Here is a 20,686-nt window from a genome sequence, read left to right as displayed (position 1 = left end):
TAATTTGTAAATAATCTGTGGAATGCTTATTTTATGTTAAATGAATAAACAAGATGCAATAATGAATATATATTATCATATGTATGTAAAAGAAAATTAAGGAAAATGCAAGGGGAAATAATGAGAAAGAAATTCATTAAAATGATGGTGGGCTTTTCTTGAGTAGTGAAAGTAAGTTTTAGTAAACTGCCTTTCTTTTCAAATTTTCTCTATTTTCCAAAGTTTCTATAGACAGCTTGGCTTATTTATATTAAGAAGGGTAAGTACAATTAAGATTTACTTTAAAAAATTGAAAATGGGATTAGTATGAACCTACCAAATGGAAACTGGGTATCTTGATTCTTTTCCCTTTTTTTATTTTCCAAGGGATCTGTGTTTATAATAAAACTGCCCAGAATATATGTATTACATGTAGATATCTAAGGCAAGGATGGAGGACCATAAAGGTGAGTCAAGTAAAAACTTTACTGGTTCTGTGATTTTTTGAGGTGTGTTCCAGAAGCAGCCAGCTTTTTCTTATCCTTTGGGTATTGTTGCAAAGTATTTATTCAAAACACATTTAAATCTTGCCCTGAAGAACAGAAGGGATTATTTCTCAGTTACCTCAACCATGGAAGAACAAATATTTAAAGAAATTGAGCTGTTTGAATGTCCACATCTGTTATAACAACTTATACTGGAGTTATGGTACCTAGCCATACCCAGGGAATGAATTAAGGTGAACATGTAGACTTTCCATTAAAAATGAAGAGCTCAACTTAACTTACTTGAATAGTCTTTGAAAATAAATTAAAACTTTTTAAGTTCTGTCATTAAAACAAAAACGATCACACAATGCGATAATACACAGAAGACCATTCAATTAACCCTATAGTCACTAGCAGGAATATTGAAAGGAAATGTTTGAGGGAGGAAACTAATGCTTGAAATTTAATCTGACTAAACATGCATCACATTTGGCATAATGTTTTGCTTTCTACAATGTTCATTCACTGAAATATATGTTTTATAAAAAGCAAATCTAATTGAAAGAGCAAGAGTGTGTTAATCATGGCGAACATGCCAAGTTCTGGTGTCTAAATAAAACAAGGGTTACTTTAAAATATTTCTGGAAGGATGGGATTAACATATACATACTACTATATACAAAAGAGATAACCTGACTCAGCGGGTAAAGAATCCACCTACAATGGCAGGAGACAGGAGATATGGGTTCGATTCCCTGGGTCAGGAAGATTCCCTGGAGAAGGAAATGGGAACCCACTCCAGTATTTGTGCCTGAAAAATCCCATGGACAGAGGAGCCTGGCAGGCTATGATTCAATGGCCTCAAAGAGTTGGACACTACTGAGAAAGTAATCACAAAGATCTACTGTATAGTACGAGGAACCGTATTCAGTATTTTATATAGGGGAAAAGAATCTGAAAAAGAATAAATATATATATACACACACACACATGTATATATGTATAACTGAATCACTGCACTGTACTCCTGAAAATAATATGACAATGTAAATCAACTATACTTCAATTTTTTAAAAAAATTAAAACTTCTCCTGGGAGACTGCTCTTACTATGAAAAGAGCAGACATGCAGACTCTTCACTACGCAAGAGTTAGTCAGTTCCAAGAGCAGCCTGGAGCCAGTCTCTGAAAGTTCTCAGTTAGAGGAAATGTAAATGAAGTTGTAAAAACAACAACAGCTCCTCTGGGGAATGGAGTCCTCCTTCATCAGACGTGCGTGCTTAGTTTGCATTTTAATTCTTAGAGACATTCTGCCTTGGTAACCTGAACTCTGGTCAGAGCAGAGCGATGGGGAAGAGCTACTGCTGTCAGTTCAGATAGTTCTCCATCTCACCTTGCCAGGTGGCCACTCCACGTCAAGGCTGAGGAGCACTGGTGGGGTAAAAAGAGGTGGAACTGGATGCAGAGTTGTTTGTGTGGTGCTTTATCTGTGAACAGACAGAGGGTTTCAGGGGACAGAATTATTGATTATGACTCCTTTTGTCAGAAGACACTTCCCTGAACATTTTCAAAGGAGAGCAGAACCACAACCCATACATCAACTCATGTCAGCTCTGACTCCATAAATGAAGACGTTATAGATATGATCTCCCCAAGATTGTCTCATTGCTGCCTCCTGTGCTTTGACCCACCCTGTTTCTCCCCACACATCCACATCAGACATTACTTGAGATCAGAAACCAGGACTACGATTACTTCAGGAGCCCTAGGGCAGTTATTAGAGCATTTGTTATATGCTGAATAAAAGGTCGTTGACTTCAAAGGATCTTTGCAGGTAAATCTAATTCTGCCCATCTCCAGCTTCCAGTGACCTCCTGTTGCTCTCAGGGTAAAGACCGAAGTTCTTAACCTTGTCTGTCTGATTTGGCCTCTAGCTGCAACTTTAGCTCTCTTTTGAACTTTTTTGCTGCTGTGTGTTCAGATCACACTAGCTATCTCTACAAACACCACAAACAGGGTCATCCTCCTGCTCCCTCGGGGCCTTTGTGCCTGAAGCTTTCCCTACCTGGAGTGCTCTTTCAACCCTTCATCACCTCACTGACTACTTCTTGTTCTTCAGGTCTCAACTCTGAAAACCACTTCCTCAGAGAATATACCCTGTTGACTAGCACTGGTTCCCCACTATGTGATATCCACTATTTTCTTTTCAAGAATTCACTATAGTTTGTAATAAGTGTGTATGCAATATGTGTGATTGTAATATATGTGTTTGTAATATGTGTGATTATTTGTTTAATGTGTGTTGTTATCTCTAGGTCACAAGTTTTATGAAACCAGGAACCATGCCTGGTTTTGCATATCACTGTGTCTCCAGCAGCTACCACACTGCCTGTCACATAGGTGATGGTCAATAAATATATTTGGGGCCTGAAAGAACAATGGTGTATAATTTGCCCTGCAGCCCATCCCTCCACAACATCTCCAAATAATAGCTTAAATTCATTTGATGCAATAAAATATTGAACTATACATATTTCAACCAAGTTGAAAAATATAAAAAATATACTTGAAAAGTATTTCCTTTTAATATATGTCTTAGCAATTCTCTTACAAGAACTAGGAGAATGAAATGAAATTCTTATAAGAAATTGTTAAAGAAACTTAATTCAATGTATCCTTAATCTTTTTTTATCAGATTACTAGAGTTCTTTTTCTCTCAAAAGTATAGCTAAGATCATCTTAAATAGCGTGCCCATCCCAAGTGGCGTGACATTACAGAAGATGTCCAGACAGACATGTAATTCTCCAGTTCTTGATTGCGTTAGCAAATAGATAATTTCTGTTTTAGGAAGGCAGTGTTATTTGAAGGACAATAAAATGTCACGTCTTCCTTGCAACAGAAAATTATGTTGGGTTAGCCAATATCTATTTCAGTGCAAACAGGAAAAGTCTAGTTGGCACTTTTTATAGAAACATTGTGGTTCTGAAAGAGTGATTAGAGTTAAGGTCAGAGTAGAAAAGAAAAATAAAGTGGGCTTTCCTATTCATTCTCTGAGACTTTCAGAATCCCCTGTGACCCTCTGTATGAGAAGACCCTTTATATGGTAAAGAGCCATCTGGCTAGATGGGGTCCCTTCTCTAGAGGACAACTAGGTTTCTTTTCCTACTGTCATGTTGCTTAGGTTCTCTTTTCCAGGCCTGTTTTAACTAAATAAATACACTTGGAGTTGCATTATTGGTTGGCTCCAAAATCACTGCAGACGGTGACTGAAGTAATGAAATTAAATAACGGTTGCTCCTTGGAAGAAAAGCTATGACCAACATAGACAGCTATTAAAAAGCAGAGACATTACTTTACCAACAAAGGTCTGCCCAGTCAAAGCTATGTAGTAGTCATGTATGGATGTGAAGAGTTGAACCATAAAGAAGGCTGAGCATCTAAGAGTTGATGCTTCTGAACTGTGATATTAGAGAAGACTCTTGAGAGTCCCTTGGACTGAAAGGAGATCAAACCAGTCAATTCTAAAGGAAATCAACCCTGAATATTCATTGGAAGGACTGATGCTAAAGCTGAAGCTCCAGTACTCTGGCCACCTGGTGTGAAGAACTGAATCATTAGAAAAGAACCTGATTCTGGGCAAGATTAAAGGCAGGAGGAGAAGGAGATCATAGAGGATGAGATGGTTGGATGGCATCACCAACTCAATGGACATGAATTTGAGCAAACTCCAGGAGTTGGTGAAGGACAGGGAGGACTGGCGTGCTGCAGTCCATGGGGTCGCAGAGTCAGACGTGACTGAGTGACTGAACAATAATAACAACTTAAGGAGTTTGGGTACCACATGCCTGTCTAATGTCAAGTAGCAGGAAAAGAAGAAACCATTTACTGCAAGGTAAATAATATGTGAAGAGCCAAGAATTCTGAAGCATGGTATGGGTCCCTGTGTCACTCTCTAAACTACTCCTCTGATGAACACTATCTCTCTTACAGATATTTTCGACGATTCACTCCATCATTTGCATTAGAAAATTTTGCTTCACTCTCACATCTAATTCTGCGGCTTACTCTGCCCTTGCCTTTCATGCCAATTTTCTCTCCTATACATCTCTTTTATTTCACCCTTTCTTTCCAGTCTTTGTGTCATTGTTCAAATTCTCATCCTCATTCTTCTTGGTTAGTGTATCAACTTGAAATATAAGAAATTCACATTTTCTTTGGGTTAAAAATTGTTGGATATTTGATTTTCTCTTTCTGACTTATTTCACTCTTTATAATAGGCTCTAGGTTCACCCACCTCACTACAACTGACTCAAATTCATTTCTTTTTATGGCTGAGTAATATTCCATTGTAACCTAGTGGGAAGCTGCTATGTAACACAGGGAGCCCAGCCTGGTGTCCTGTGATGACCTAGAGGGGTGGAATGGGAGGGGCGAGGGAGGCTCAAGATGGAGGGAAATAAATACAATTATGACTGACTTGCATTGTTGTATGGAAGAAACCAACACAACATTGTAAAGCAATTATCTTCCAATTAAAAAATAAAAAAGCTGGACGTTGGAAATTATATCTGATTTAACCTAGTAACAGCCTTTTAAGTAACTGGTATTTCTGACTAGAGTCTTTGTTTCCTCTAACACATTCTCCATATTGTTTCTAAGGCAAAGCTTGGCAAAGTCTAAACATCTTTGAAGGTTCCCCATAGCTACAGGATAAAGTTCTAAGGTACCTAAGGTGTACCACTGAGGGGCTCCAACCTGCATCTCTGGGTTTATCTCCTGCCCTTCCTCTCCATGTGACCATTGATTCAATTCTGTAAACCACTCACTCTTCTAGAGAGCTGACAATGCTTTTCCACACCTAAATACTATGGAGTTTGTTATTCTCTTTCTAAAATGCTTCTACTTCTGCCCAGATTCAATTCTATTTTCCCTCCAAGATCCAGTCTTTCATTTTCTTGGAAAACTATCAGTTCTTCCACCATTTTTCCATAACCTTGTATACGTTATTTGAGATTATACATTATATATTATATAATTATATATATTGTATAATTTGAGATTATACATTATTTGAGATTATCTCATTATATTACACTTATGAGTGTGTCACTTTATCACTCTCTGATTCATAGGAGGGGCTACAAAAATGTTTGTGAACAAACATAAGCAAATAATTGGCTCTCCTCAATGGACAACATTATAAGGCCAAGGACTAAGCAAATCTTTGGCACACATAAGACTCTACAAGGTAGAAATCACTTTATCAGGTATGATGATATTTTCATATTTTAAGTTTCTTTTGGCTTAGAAATGTGTAGTCTCTATATGTCCCATATAATAGTTCTGAATATCCATGGTTATGTTTCACCCAACTCTACATCATTCTAACTCATTAGACTGGGATGAAAGCACTTAAACAGTGCACTTCTTCGAATGACCGAATGAATGAGTATTAAGGACTGTCTTGGGCTGAGTACTCCTAGAAGCAGACCCTGAGCCAAGGACTTGTGTGCACATGACTTACTAAGGATGTAACTGCAGGAGAAACAGTAAAGGAGTGGAGAAGTAGGGCAGAGAAGAAGAAGCCATGATGTGATGAGATTTTAAGTAATTCCAGTCTCCATTTGAGCCTTTGGGAAACTCTGGAGCTTAAAGTACACTTCAGAGCTTATCCCATCTCTCGAGAAGGGGTTTGGGCTTTCCTACTCCATAACTATAAGTCATCACTGCTTTGGTTCTGCATGTGGGTGAGCCTCTGAAGGTAGAGGTGTAAACAGTTAGCAGCTAAACAAGCAGAAGCTGTGAACGGGTATAGAACTGGTGTATGGGATCTGACAGTTTCTGGGCAGGGCTATAGTTATGTGGGATACTCTACCAAGCAAATATTAGGCAAGCTAAATTTGACAGCTCAGTTGGTAAAGATGCACCTGTGATGCAGGAGACCCCAGTTCGACTCTTGTGTTGGGAAGATCCGCTGGAGAAGGGATAGGCTACCCACTCCAGTATTCCTGGGCTTCTCTGTGGCTCAGCTGTTAAAGAATCTGCCTGCAATGTGGGAGACCTGGGTTCGATCTCTGGGTTGGGAAGATTCCCTGGAGAAGGGAAAGGCTACCCACTCCAGTATTCTGGCCTGGGTCACAAAGAGTCAGACATGACTGAGTGACTTTCACTTTCACTTCTTTAAGTTTAGCTGGTAGTGAAGGAGGCTGCCCATATGCATAGATTGGGGAGCTCTGTTCAGTAGAGTGTCCTTTTGAAAATAATCTTCTTCACTCCTGCTACAGATATCTGGAATCCCCTTGATGGTTTAGTTGCTAAGCTGTGTCTGACTCTTGCAACGCCATGGACTGTAGCCCACCAGGCTCCTCTCTCCATAGGATTTTCTAGGCAAGAATACTAGAATGGGTTGCCATTCCCTCCTCCAGGGGATCTTCCCAACCCAGGGATCGAAGCCCGGTCTCCTGCACTGCAGGAGCTACTAGAATGACTGAGCTACTAGAATCCCCTTAGCTAGGGATAAAACTTAATCTATATTGAGAAGCAATACTTAAAAGGAAATTACCTTAGCTGGAAGAGAGAAAACATAGAAACACTTAATGTCAGGCAATGCCTAACTAACTTTTACATTTAATTCTATTTAATACCAATATCAGGCAATGCCAAACTCTTTTATGTTTAATTCCACTTAATGCTTTCCTCCTTTAACACACTGACTTTCATTCACATCAACGCAGGAGGCTTTCCGGAGAGTGTAGAATGTATAAGTGCTAGTGGGCCTCTTTAAGACATCTTAGCTCTTACTGCCATGAAGGTGCTGTCCTTAATGCTGCCAAAGACCTCCCAGCTCAAAATAAGTCCTTTAATGCTTGTTTCAGCTAAGCTTATAGCTCTGTGTGTTCTTCCCTAATTGAAAAATATGTACAATATGAAGCTGCTAGCAAAGCTGGTGCTCTCTCTGAATATAAAACCCAAGATTTCAGTTAAAGCAGTTTTATTTACTCAGCCTTATTACAAGATTTTTTCAAAGATTCCAGTTAAGGTAGAAAAGACTGTGTGTGTGTGTGTGTGTGTGTGTGTGAGCTTAACCTTCATTTTGAATTTGACTCTTGGACCAAATTAATTTCTTGTGGCAAGGTAAAGAGATTGATTTATAAGTGGTCACTCTAGACACATGAACACAGTCCAGTTGTTGGTTCTGCTGCCACGGCTTGTTGGTGACCCCTGGCTGTTTATGGTTTGCCCAAGAATGCATGATGCCTGTGTTCCTGGAGCTACGCTGCCTCTGTCTAGTGGAAATTGTGCTAGTCTGTTAGTCTTTCAGAATGACCCAGCCACAACACAGGGCAAGACTACTCTTTAGCACATTGCTAGAGTTCCCTCTGCTTATTTCACATCAACTCAGTAATCCCTCCCCATCCACTGCTTGCTCCTGAACAACTGAGGTAGATAGTCTGATCAGCTGTCTTCAGAATTTCAATGTGAGGTATGTAGCATATTATAAAGGCTAACTGAATTCCAGAGGAACACAGAGAAATCTATTTGATAATTATTTACCTTCCATCACCTCTAACTGAGTTTCCCAGGTGGCACTAATGGTAAAGAACCTGGCCAGCCAATGCAGGTAGACGTAAGAAATGAGGGTTTGATTTCTGGATTGGGAAGTTCCCCTGGAGGAGAACATGGCAACCCATTCCAATATGCTTGTCTGGAGAATCCCATACGCAGAGGAGCCTGGCAGGCTACAGTCCACAGGGCTGCAAAGAGTTGGACGCAACTGAAGCAACTTAGCAAGCACACACCTCTAACTGTGATCTTATTATAGATCACACTGTCCCTATGGCTAACCCTCCTCTTCCATCTTTCTGTTCAGTGACTCTAACCCACTGCTTCAAATATGCATAGCCTCCCCTTATCTTGGGAAATAAAATACACACAAACACCTGTTCTTGATTGCTTGCCCCTTCCTCTTTCTCTAAGTGTGGCCCAATTTCTCGCTCCCTTTATGACCAGCTTCTCTACGTGATATATCTGCTACTTATTTCCTCTCCTTTCAACTCACTCCTCAATGACAACCCCAAATCATTAAGTTATCTCGCTTTGTCAGGCACTATTCTGAACATTTGACAAGTGCTCATTCATTTTATTCTTTGAAGTTGGCACTACTATCATCTCCACTTGACAGATGAGGAAACTGAGCCACAGAGAGATTACATAACTTATCCAGGATCACTCGTAATTAAGAGGCAAAGCTTAGATTCCAATGCAGACAGTCTGGTTCCAGAATATATGGTAGCTACACTTTCCACTCCCACACTGTTTCCATATGACATTGGATTTCAACCATATGACAGTAAAACTAGCAGTCTCTTGGAAATTTTGTTCTGACTACCGTCTCTGCTGGACTTCCTGGTGACTCAGACAGTAAAGAATCTGCCTGCAACCAGGAGATCTGGGTTTGATCCCTGGGTTGGAATGAATCCATGGAGAAGAGAATGGCAACCCACTCCAGTATTCTTGCCTGAATACGATGGACAGAGGAGCCTTGTGGGCTATAGTACATGAGGTCACAAAGAGATACTTAGCAGCTTACACACACACACATCATCTCAGCTATTGTAATACTTGAGCTAGATACACCTATGCTACATACTAAGATATAATAATTACAGGATGGTCCCTCTCTTTTTATACAAGTATAATGAAACTTCACTAATTTGGAATGAACAAATCATTCTGATGAGGGCTGCGCTAAAGCGTGTCATTTCATGATGTTTAAAAAGGGGTTAACTGAAAAAAAATAAAATAAAATAAAAAAATAAAAAGGGGTTAACTGGTCAAAAAAATAAGTAAAACATATGTCAGTAGGGACAGAATTTGACCTACTCTAGGAGGAAATATATATATATATATATATTTTAATGTTGCAAAGGAAATAGACGACCAAGTTATTTTTCACAGCCACAGAGCTCTGCTGTGCTTGGTCACTCAGTTGTGTCCGACTCTTTGCAACCCCATGGACTGTAGCCACCAGGCTCCTCTGTCCATGGGGATTCTCCAGGCAAGAACACAGAGCTAGTTTGCAGCAAAGTCCTATCCGGAATTCAGCTTCCTTATTTCTGTTCCATCATAAGCCTCAATAATCAATCTAAACATTTGATTTACATGTAAACACTCCTAGAGTATGGCAGTTATTCAGCAAACACTTGTTTTATCAAAAAAGAAAGATGCGGATAACTGAGATTGCTCAGGTGCTCAGTTGTGTCTGACTCTTTGCAACCCCATGGACTGTCGCCAGGCTCCTCTGTCCATGGGATTTCCAAGGTGAGAACACTGGAGCAGCTTGCCATTTCCTTCTCTAGGGAATCGTCCTGACCCAAGGATCGAACCCCGTTCTCCCATATTCCAGGCAGATTCTTTACCACTGAGCCACCAAGGGAGCCCTCTACCTTGTGGATAACTGAGCGGAGTGAAAAACTAAAATATGACCTTGCTGGTTATACTAGTCAGTGGTTCCACAAGGACAGAGATTTTTCTCTGTTTTTGTTCACTGATGCACTCCCAGTGACTAGATCAGAGCCTGCCACAATGCAACTTAACTACTATTGAATGTTTAAAAGGATGACGTCTATGTGTTTTTACACAGACTGCCTGAAAATGGGTGGATATTATTTCCATTTTATAGACAAAAAAACAGAAGCTCAACAAGTTAAGTAATTTGCTCAAGTCTAGAGCTAGCTACATCCAGGACGAGAAACTGGGACCTTGCTCTGAGAAATCAGTTAATTATTCTGTATAAGAGATAAAGACATGGAAACTTCAGCAACATTCTGAGAAAATGCACAGCACTGCAGCATTATCTACTTTCATTACGTACTTTATGATCCCCATGAGAGGCATCGTTTCTATTACAGGTCCTATATTCCACGCTATCAAGAAGAAGAAATAGTTTTGCTTCTTACTCTTCAAAGCTTTCTTTCTCTTCATTGCCTTCTTCTCAAAGAAATGAAAGAGGTATCCCAGTGCCTCTCTTTCTAATAAAGGTTCTCATGTTCTCCATGAGCCTTTGTGCAGCTGGGAATACACTGAGACTCTACTGTCTGACCGTCTTCTCCTCAGGAGAACTTCATCTTCTGGGTTTTCACAGCCTTTCAGTCCAAAACTATGACACTGAAACTTGGCCATGTGACTCTTCAATGCTTCTGTTTTAACCTAATCTTTTAAACACATTCTGCCTGTATCTCCTTCTAAAACAAAATATTTTTAAAAAATAGACCTTATAGTTCACACTTTTCCTTACAATAGTACAGATTGCAGAAACCCCCAAAATTCAGAAGTGAAAGTGAAAGTCGCTCAGTCATGTTCATGTCCAAAAGTCCATGGAATTCTCCAGGCCAGAATACTGGAGTAGGCAGCCATTCCCTTCTCCAGATAATCTTCCCAACCCAGGGATTGAACCCAGCTCTCCCACATTGCAGGCAGATTCTTTCCCAGCTGAGCCACCAGGGAAGAATTCAGAGAGGGGGGAATTAAAAGTGATTTTTTGGGAAGAGAGACTGAGGTTTCATTAAGAGGTATAGGGTGTGAAAAGAAGAACTGGTAGAGGAGGAAGAGAAAAGCTTGAACAAAGACAGAGGTTTTCTGTACACGAGTCAGAAAAGCACAAGTACAGTTTGCAATTATGGGTATTTGGGGACTAAGATTGAGTTAGAGCTGGGCAGCAGTGGGAGAGACAGAACGGCTATCCACCTCAAAGAAGTCTAAGACCTTGCCACAATCTGGGGGCTTGCAAACTGATAATTGGTCGCCAAAGACGTCATACAGGAAGGAAGACTAAATGTTAAAAACCCCTTCTGAGAGGAGCATTCCAGACTACACCTAGCGAGTTGCTCCAGTCTGGCTCCCGGAACACTGTCTACTCCCGCCCACTCCTGCGACAGGGCCTGGCTCATCCGCTTTCACAGCTGGCTCCTCAGGAGACTCTGAGAAGCTGAAATACACTGAAGCTGTACCTCAGCCCAGAAATTTTACTTCACGCTACCAATAGAGGGAAAAAGTAAGAGGGAAAGTTGTCCCTTCCGAAATCTGGCCTACATTATATAAATGAAGTACAGGAGTTTCTCAATACCCTAAAAGCCTGGCCAGCCTTTTATGGGGAAAATTTCAGGGCAGAGAAATTTTGACTGCATACTACTTCTCTGTGAGAAGAGTGTAATAGTTTCTCCCAAGCAGTTGATAAAATCTTTGGATCCTGTACTTCCAAGTAGCCAATTAGTCAGTTTTCCACTGCTAAGAAAATTTAAATCTCTTTTCCAAACAAAACAAACAAAAATAAATAGTTGTTTTTCACTAGGAGGACATTTTACTCGAATACTTATTTCAAAATTCCAATTCAAATTTAGGTGATTCTTGTTATCACCAAATTTAAGTGATTTTTGTTTTTTTTATTTTTAATGTATTTGAGAAATCCTTTCTTCCCTAACCATACTGAATCTTAGTTCCTCTTCAATTACCTACCCACAGGGTCACTGCAACCTTCTTTCGTCTGCTAACTGATTTCTGTGTCTCTAGTCTCTGCTATAACTCGACCCTCATAAAATCCCACATTCAGCCTATGGTATAGAAAAAAAGTGAATTCTAAAACAGAAACAGATTCATAGACATAGAAAACAGAATTGTGTTTGCCAAACTAGAGAGAGAGAAGGAGATCGGTAGACAGGGAGTTTGGGGTTGGTAGATGCAGACTACTACATTTAGAATGGTTAAAAAAGGTCCTAATATATATGTAGCACAGGGGACTATATTCAATATCCTGTAATAAACCATAATGGAAAAAATAGCTTTAAAAAGGAATGTATATTGGTATATAACTGAGTCACTTTGCTGTACCACAGAGATTGGCACAACATTGTAAATCAACTACACCTCAATAAAATAAAAATTCATTATCAGGGGAAAAAAATACCTGGTTGCAATCCTGGTTCCACTAGTTATTAGCTTTGTGACCTTAAGCAAGTTACTCGAATTTGCAGGGCATTAGTTTCCTCAGTTAAATGGGAACAGTAGTAGTTCTAGCCCATAATATTATCAGTAGGATTAAAAGGGAGAATGTATAGGAAGTCCTTAGAACAGAGCCTAACACAATGACACAAAATAAGCTCTCAGGTAGTATTAGCTATTACTATTGGATCAACCAAAAAGCCTATTGGCTTCTTCCATAAGCTGTTACGGAAAGGCCTGAACAAACTTTTTGGCCAACCCAATATTTCTGCTACATGTCATTCATTACGCCAGCTGCACCTACAGTCCCTTGTAAGGGAAGTTCTTCAGAACACAATACCACTGAAGGGGCTTCCACAGGTCACCAGATTTTGTACAAGGATCATATATATCCCAGGCATACTCAATCGGACAAGGTATAAAAGCCTAAGACATTGCCTTGCCAGTTAAGGAACAATGAATTGACAAAGAAGATATTTGCTCTCTTGAGAATCTGAATTTGGAAATATTGAAAAAAATAAGGAAGTTAGCAGCAAGACCAGCACCAGGAATAAGCAGATATGGTAAGTAAGCAAAAATTATAAAGTTAAGAAATTATATTGACAGGAGAGAGAAAGACTTGGCAGTTGGAAATGGAAACACAATCAAACAGGTAGAAAATAGCTAGGTCCAGAGATGGTGGAACACTAGCAAGGCTTTCATTTATTTCAACAGTTGATTCTATGGATAGTGATCCACCCTCCAACTTCAGCCTACCTACTCCAGGCCATGATACTCCATTATAATAAACCTCCCTTTGCTTGAGTTAACCTGAATGGCACTCCATTTTTTACATCCCAAAGAAACTAAATGACAACACTGGTCCCTGAAGACACCTTAGTTGAGTTGGTAATCGGATCCCTATATTTAGCAATTAAACTGCCTATTAATTAATCAACCCACTGCCCTCCAGCTCACCCTATATACTTTCCCTACAGTTCTCATCCTGAATGGACTCCCATTCTTTTGGGGCATATGAACAGCTTAATTTTCTTTCAAGAGCTATGTCAAACCCCACTTTCTCCATGAATACCTGGGACCCACACCAGATAGAACTAGATCCAGGATTGCAGAACCTGAAGAATATACAGCTTTCTTTAATTAAATACATGTAAAACTAGGCCCAGGACCTAGGAAAAGACCTGTGAATTGAAAGGTTTTGAGGCCTTAGCTTCACTAGCTTAACCATACATCTGTCTCTGATGCAAACTTAGGAGAAACGTTCCCGCCATCAAATTATTCCACCAGGTACATTTACAGCAATGTGTATAATCATACAGACTTGCTAGAAAAATTATTACAGTCTTACACCTTGCCTCCCACTTTGAGAACATCATTTGTGACTGGGCTGCAACAGTCTTCCTTCCTTTTGGCTAGAATTAGGGATATTTGGGGGCTTCCCCAATAGCACAAAGGGTAAAGAATCTGCCTGCAATGCAGGAGACACAAGTTCCATCCTCGAATCAGGAAGATCCCCTGGAGGAGGGCATGACAGCCCACTCCAGTATTCTTGCTTAGAGAACCCTATGAACAGAGGAGCCTGGCAGGCTACAGTCCATGGGTTTGCAAAGAGTCAGACATGACTGAGTGACTAACTCACGCACACATACACAGGGATAATTTGAACATAGTCAGATTCACTTAGAAGTGTCAATATCACCTGGTTATAAGCTCTGTGCAAGCAGGGTTCATATCTATTTTGTTTCTGCCTAAGGCCTACATATCACAGTGCTTGGCACAAAGGATGAACTCAATAAATATTTGCTGAATGAATGAATGAATGCAAAATCTTTTCAAAAAGATTCTGGCTCTTTAAAACAGGGACTATGCTCTAAATACTCTCTAATGCCAAAGAGCCCATAATGATGTATGGCACAGAGTGACACTGGTTAGCATTCACTGGCTGATTTATGATGCACTATGTATGTATAAGGGAGATTTGTTTCTTTAAGCTTCGTGATAACCACGCACACCTGGTCAAATTCACATCCTGCCTTATCTTGTATATACTCTCCAGGTCTGTAAAGGTAAACTGTGAAAAAGGAAGAACAACTGATGGGCATCAGCAAGACAGTACACTAGAGACTAACCCTTCCCTCTACCTTCCTTGCCGCTCTCTAATTTACTGAATTTGGTTGGTTCATTCCACATCTGGAGTTTCCTGGGTCTCAGAACCAGGAGGATGTAGACATAGACATAAAGTCTGGATAGACATAGACTTTAATCTAAGCCTGGTTCCTAAAAATTTCTGCTGGGCTATTGGGTTTTACTGTCATGGAGACTATGAACTGGCCAGAGGCCTATTAATATACATAATTGCTGTGTTGAATAATGAAAACTTGTTGTTGCTAGATATACACTACTGTATGACTTAGCTATTGTAGCTATCTGTTATGTTGCTAATTCATTTAAATAATAACACTATTTAGATTGATCAAAATAACAAAATTATTTTAACTATTCAAAATTACTAAGAAAAAATAAAGGTAGCCTAGAAACTCACAACCTACTCATCAGTTTAAAGGGAAATTATTTTTAAAACTTATTATTTCAAGGATGGGAAAAAATGAAGCTGTGAAGTTCAGAAAAATAGGGAAGGTATTTTGATGAAACAACAATATTCTTTGAAGTGTCAAATACCTCTTAATTTTTCTTTCTTTTTTTTTTTTGCTCAGTAGAAGTACTGCTTCCCATCTCCTCCCCACAACCATGGAAAACCTTCCATCATTCATGTGTGTGTGCACGCTCAGTGATGTCCCGCTCCTTGTGACCCCATGGACTGAGGCCACCAGGCTTCCCTGTCCTTGGAATTCTCTGGTCAAGAATACTGGAGTGGGTTGCCATTTCCTTCCCCAGGGGATCTTCCCAACCAAGGGACTGAACCTATGTCTCTTGTGTCTTTTGTACTGGCAGGTGGATCCTTTACCTGTAGCATCACTGGGGAAGCCGTCTTCATAGCTCCGGGCAAATGGGACCAATTTAAGAAGGAGAAAATGGCTTAGAGGCAGACAAAAGTCCTTCTAGTGCTAGGAGGAGGGGATGATACAGAAAAGAAGGAAGAGAGATATCTTTACTTTTATACTGCAACTGCCTCAGCATCAACCCCCAGAACTGGGAGGGTGACCAAAGAGTTGTTGTTATGTTGTTTTAGTCACTAAGTTATGTCTGACTCTTTTGTGACCCCATGGACTATAGCCTGCCAAACTCCTCTGTCCATGGGATTTCCCAAGCAAGAATACTGGGGTGCGTTGCCATTTCCTTCTCCAGGGGATCTTCCCACCCCACGGTTTGAACACATGTCTCCTGCATTGGCAGGCAAGTTCGTTACCACTGAGCCACCAGGGAAGCCCGACCAGAGTAGAAGCCTCAAATAGAAAGAAGGGATGGTTACAAATCTTTGAGGACACAGCCTCAGAGCGTGTCTTGGCACACATTTAGGGACACGTCTGGAGAAAGGGAATGGCAGAAAGAGGTCGTGATGATTCTTTGAGTGTCCCTCAGCCCCCACATAGTAAAGAAGTCTCCCCAGAATCTCCCTGAGGTGCATGGAAGGGAGAGGAAAGCTGAACCCCAGAGGGGCTGCCAGGGAGCTGCTGCATTTAGGGTCAGAGTGACTCCCTGGCATCACAGAAGTTCTTATGGATTGGAAAGTTTCTAGAGGAAGGATGTGGCAGAGTCTTGAGGGTCTGCTGTGACAGTGAGACAACAATGGGGCCAAGTCAGCAAAGTAGGACCACAGGGTTCAAGTGTGCTGAGGAAACAGTTCACAAGCTTCACCAGCCCTGAATCAATGGGGGATGCCAACAACTATCCGGCAACTGGGAAGACCAAGGTCAACTCTAAGGAGGGTAGAGAGGACCCAGTGGACAGAACCATGGCCTGTGTAGTGAGCAAGCTGTCTCTTTTCTGCCCTCATGACCATGAGGGAATATAAGTTTTCTCCTTCACACAGATGCCATGTTGGCTAATGGAAGAAGGAGCTGGGAGAATCCATGAAGAAAGAAGATGTCCCTCAAAGAGACTGAGATTTAATGCCAACTGAGAAAGCAGACTGATAGCATACCTTCAACTGTAAGTTTAAGAACTCATTCTCTACTGTCCCCCCTCCCAGCCCCAGCCAGCAGAGAATGTTGACTTGTGAGGAAGTTCTGTTCTGTACAGAATATTTTTTAAGACATGTAAAAAATACCTATTGGCTTCCCTGATAGCTCAGTTACTGGCTTCTCCCAGCTCCTTCTTTCCTTAGCCGACATGGCATCTGTGTGGAGAAAGCTTATTTTCCCTCATGGTCATGAGGTCAGAAAAAGACGCAGCTTGTTCACACACAGGTCCTTGTTCTAAAAAAAATACCTAAGTTGTAGCCTGTATAATTATCACCCTAGCCTTTAATAAAAGTAGAGACTCTAAGAGCCAAACACATGCTGATAGCATTAAATAAATAGTGTTTTCCAGTTTAATGCATTGCAAATGAGATAAGAGGAAGCTGAAACAGTGCCCAAGATGACTCATAAAAGAAGCCCATCATAATTCAGGACAAGTCAAGAATATACATCTAAAAGACAAATTAAATCTAATATTAATTGTAAGTGTTGTTCTATAGTATTGCTTGCATTCACACATAGTCAGTGGAGAGTCTCATTGCAATTTTATGTCCAGTTTTTAAAAGGTAAATCACAGGAAATATGGCTCAGATAAAAAGAAAATAATCCAATACATTCTTATCATATATTACCATAATGAAAGCTGTGAAGGGTTAAATAACATTAAAAACTATCAAAAATATGGTAATTGCACTGAGTAATGGATTTCGTGATAAATCAATCCTTATCATCCAGTTTAGAGCTGATTTGCATGATCTCTATGCACTCACGTATTCTGGAGGATTTCCCAGTCCCTGAAGATGCAGGTGTGGCCACTGTCTGACGCAAAACACTTGCATATTTTGGAATTTACTTGATCCCCTGCAGTCCCTTCTATGCATCACAACAACCACAACCATCCAATACAATCAAATTAAATAAGAGCTAGAGTAACAATGTCTTGAGACTAATTGGACACCAACAGAAGTTGAGAGTCTTTATCAGGCAAATGAATTCCACAGAGCAGTGAAAGTGAATTCAATTCAGCACTCTTTGATTACATATATTCTACATGTAAGACACTCTAAGAGGCATTAAAGGGAAATCTTGACTCATCAATAAAAATGTTATAAGTGGTATATAATTAAACAGTATTCATTATGTGGTATAAGTCATATATATTTAATAGCTATGATAAGTCTAAATTTTCAACACATTCCTATTTCTTTAAGTGATGAGAGCAGAGAAAAATGGCTAAAGTCCCATTAGTCACAATTTGGCCATTTGGAATCTGGGTCTTATATAAAAGTAGTTTAAAAGCAAGATACTTAATTTTAAGTACAACATAATATAGTAAATCATTTAATATCCATCTTCTCTTATTCTTAGTAATAGAATAGTAATACAGCATATAGTAAAATAATATAATAAGTATGATACTCAGGTTGACACTTGATAGATCCTTTGACATAAAATAATCGATACATATAAAAGACAGTTAGAAAATCATGTAGCACAGCCATGAGAAAAAAAGACATCCTGCCATTTGTTGCAACTTGGATAGACCCTAAGGACATTGTGTTAAGTGAGATATCAGACAGAGAAAGATATGGTATGATACCACTTATATGTGAAATCTAAAGTAGATAAACTCATAGAAACAGAGAGTAAAATGGTGGTTTACCAAGGGATGGTGGAGAGGAGGGAGAGATGTTTAAGGATACAAACTTGCAACAGGTGGTAAACAAGCTCTAGAGATCTAGTACACAGTATAGTGAATATAGGGCTTCCCTGGGGGCTCAGACAGTAAAGTGTCTGCCTGCAATGTGGGAGAGACCTGAGTTCTATCCCTGGGTTGGGAAGATCCCCTGGAGAAGCAAATGGCAACCCACTCCAGTACTCTTACCTGGAAAATTCCATGGACAGGGGAGTCTTGTAGGCTATAGTCCATGGGGTCACAAAGAGTTAGACACAATTGAGCGACTTCACTTCACTTCATAGTGAATATAGACAACCATATTGTATCATAATCATCAAACTTGCCAGGATACCAGAACTTAGTTATTACAACCACTTAAAAAAAAATTGATAGTTATGTAACATGATAGAGGTGTTATTGGCACTCATATCATTATATATAAATGGAGAAAATTAACATGTACACCTTAAATTTTACCTTGTTACATGTCAAATAAGTTTCAGTAAATATAAAATTTTAAAATAATTTTAAAGGTAGATAAAATAAGGAACCATTCTTTGTGGCAGAGATTGCCAGTTGTTTCCTAATTTCTACTCTCCTCTTCTTTATTATAGAATCCTGTTGATTAGCTGAGAAAATTTGAATACCACATTTCCAGCTCTGTCCAGTTAGGTGTGGCCATGTGAGACTCATCTCTGGCCAATTATATAGCCAGAGTTATATAGAACACAAGAAAGGGCACAAGAAAGGGCATGCAGATCAGTGGCTAGAACTCAAGCAACCACATTGAACCGTGAGTTAGCACGCCAAGAATGACAGCTAAAAACAGCATCAATCACTAATGATCAGAAAGTGGCCAGATCAGGATGCCTAGACTGACTACATACAGAATTTATATGAGTAGGAGAGAAATACTTATGATTTTTTTAAGCCACTGTTATTTTAATTTTTTTTTGCAGCCAATCAAAATCTAACATACTGACAAACCCCTCCCATCAGCCAATAAACATGTCAAGAGAAAATCTGAAGTAGTGCAGAGAAATAATTCTGCTCCCATATAATAATTCTGGTATTTTAAATCTTGCAATGGGTCTTTAGGATTATGAGAGCTTTTTAAAATTGTTAGAGTCATGATTGAATTGTAGGACACCAAGCTGGTATTGAAAAATTAATGTGGGGAAAAAAATCCTCATATTTGGTGTCATAACTTTTGAGAGTGTAGAAGGAGCAGGTTATTATTTTTTTTAAGAAGCAGAACCATTTTTTAATGAAATTCCAATTAGAAGCCTAATAGGCATGACAGACAAAAGAGAGATCTTGAGCTCAGGCTATACTAGTAGCTGGTCTTGTACTGTTTAAAATCCAGCTCACCACCCCTTGCTCCTAATTCTGTCTTATACACACACACACACACACACACACACACACACACACACACACACACATACACACAGAGTCATTCCTGTAGATAGGGCTCTGTTGAACCCAGTTGAAATCCTTTTGACTCCCTGACCTCTTCTGCCTCTTCCAGTTGTTGGATTCTATGTACAATTGTGTAGACACATCTAGCAGTAAAATCTCAAAATATGCCCTCCTCTCTACAATGTTCTCAAGTGGAAACGACCCAAGTTAGAAAAGAGGGCAAGTAACCATTTCATCATTTCATTTGATTTGATTTCCTTTAGGGCTCAAGCAAATAAAGAAATATTAATTTAAAGCCTCACCATATGCTATGAATTTCTCTCAGAGAAACAGGAATGAGAAACGCAGTTTCTAAGCACTTAGAACTTAGCACAGTGACTGGCATCTTGTGCTTGTGCTTGATGAATGATCATTTTAACTGAATTGAATATTATAGCAAAATATATCCAAGACACACAACATAAATGGCTCCAACATCACTGGGCAGAACTCTTTGTGATTAATTCCATTAGATACTTGAAAATCAATTTCATTGGCCTTATTTTTCCTCTTACTTCAGTAGAAGAACATATTTAGCCACTCAGTGCTGAACTTCTTCCTCTTCTAACTCCAAACATAGATTTGAGAGCTGGATATACTTCCTTCCTACCCACCTCCAGGTAGTCTCTTAAGAACCTCATCCTTCCTCTCGACACAGTGGAACACATTTGTCTTTAATTAATTTACTTTTCAGTATCATTATCCTGCCTTGGGTATGCATTCTTTCTGAAAATAGCAGAAGATATAACTGATGATGTCTCTTTTATAAGGAAAGGTCCTCTAGAGACCAAAGAAGATCCTTTGGTTTTTCGTTTGCTTTGTCAAGTGCCTGCCTACACGTGGGACACTGGTGAACACACCTCTGGTGACCGAGAAGACTCCTCACTTTCTCCGAACTTCGCTGCAAGTAGTCTACAAATAATAGTCACTCAGTCGCGTCTGAC

At 39.7% G+C, this 20,686-nt stretch overlaps 1 protein-coding gene across 7 annotated transcripts in view; it reads right to left on the bottom strand.

The window, feature by feature from the left end:
* The window catches only part of PTGER3 (prostaglandin E receptor 3), a 239,154-nt gene that overhangs the window by 148,230 nt on the left and 70,238 nt on the right, over nt 1-20,686 (bottom strand). For 2 of the 7 annotated variants that reach the window (XM_065911010.1, XM_065910962.1), the window contains one exon: nt 1,860-1,953. The exons of the other annotated variants lie outside the window; for them this stretch is intronic. In XM_065911010.1, the coding sequence (XP_065767082.1) occupies nt 1,882-1,953 (72 nt within the window). In that variant the 3' untranslated portion in view covers nt 1,860-1,881. The remainder of the gene's footprint in view (nt 1-1,859; nt 1,954-20,686) is intronic. 7 annotated transcript variants of the gene reach the window in all.

Source organism: Muntiacus reevesi, chromosome 1, assembly GCF_963930625.1.
Source record: "Muntiacus reevesi chromosome 1, mMunRee1.1, whole genome shotgun sequence".
NCBI classification, from domain to species: domain Eukaryota; kingdom Metazoa; phylum Chordata; class Mammalia; order Artiodactyla; family Cervidae; genus Muntiacus; species Muntiacus reevesi.
The sequence above is the reverse complement of the archived record's forward strand: the minus strand, read 5'-3'. Positions and strand labels throughout refer to the sequence as shown.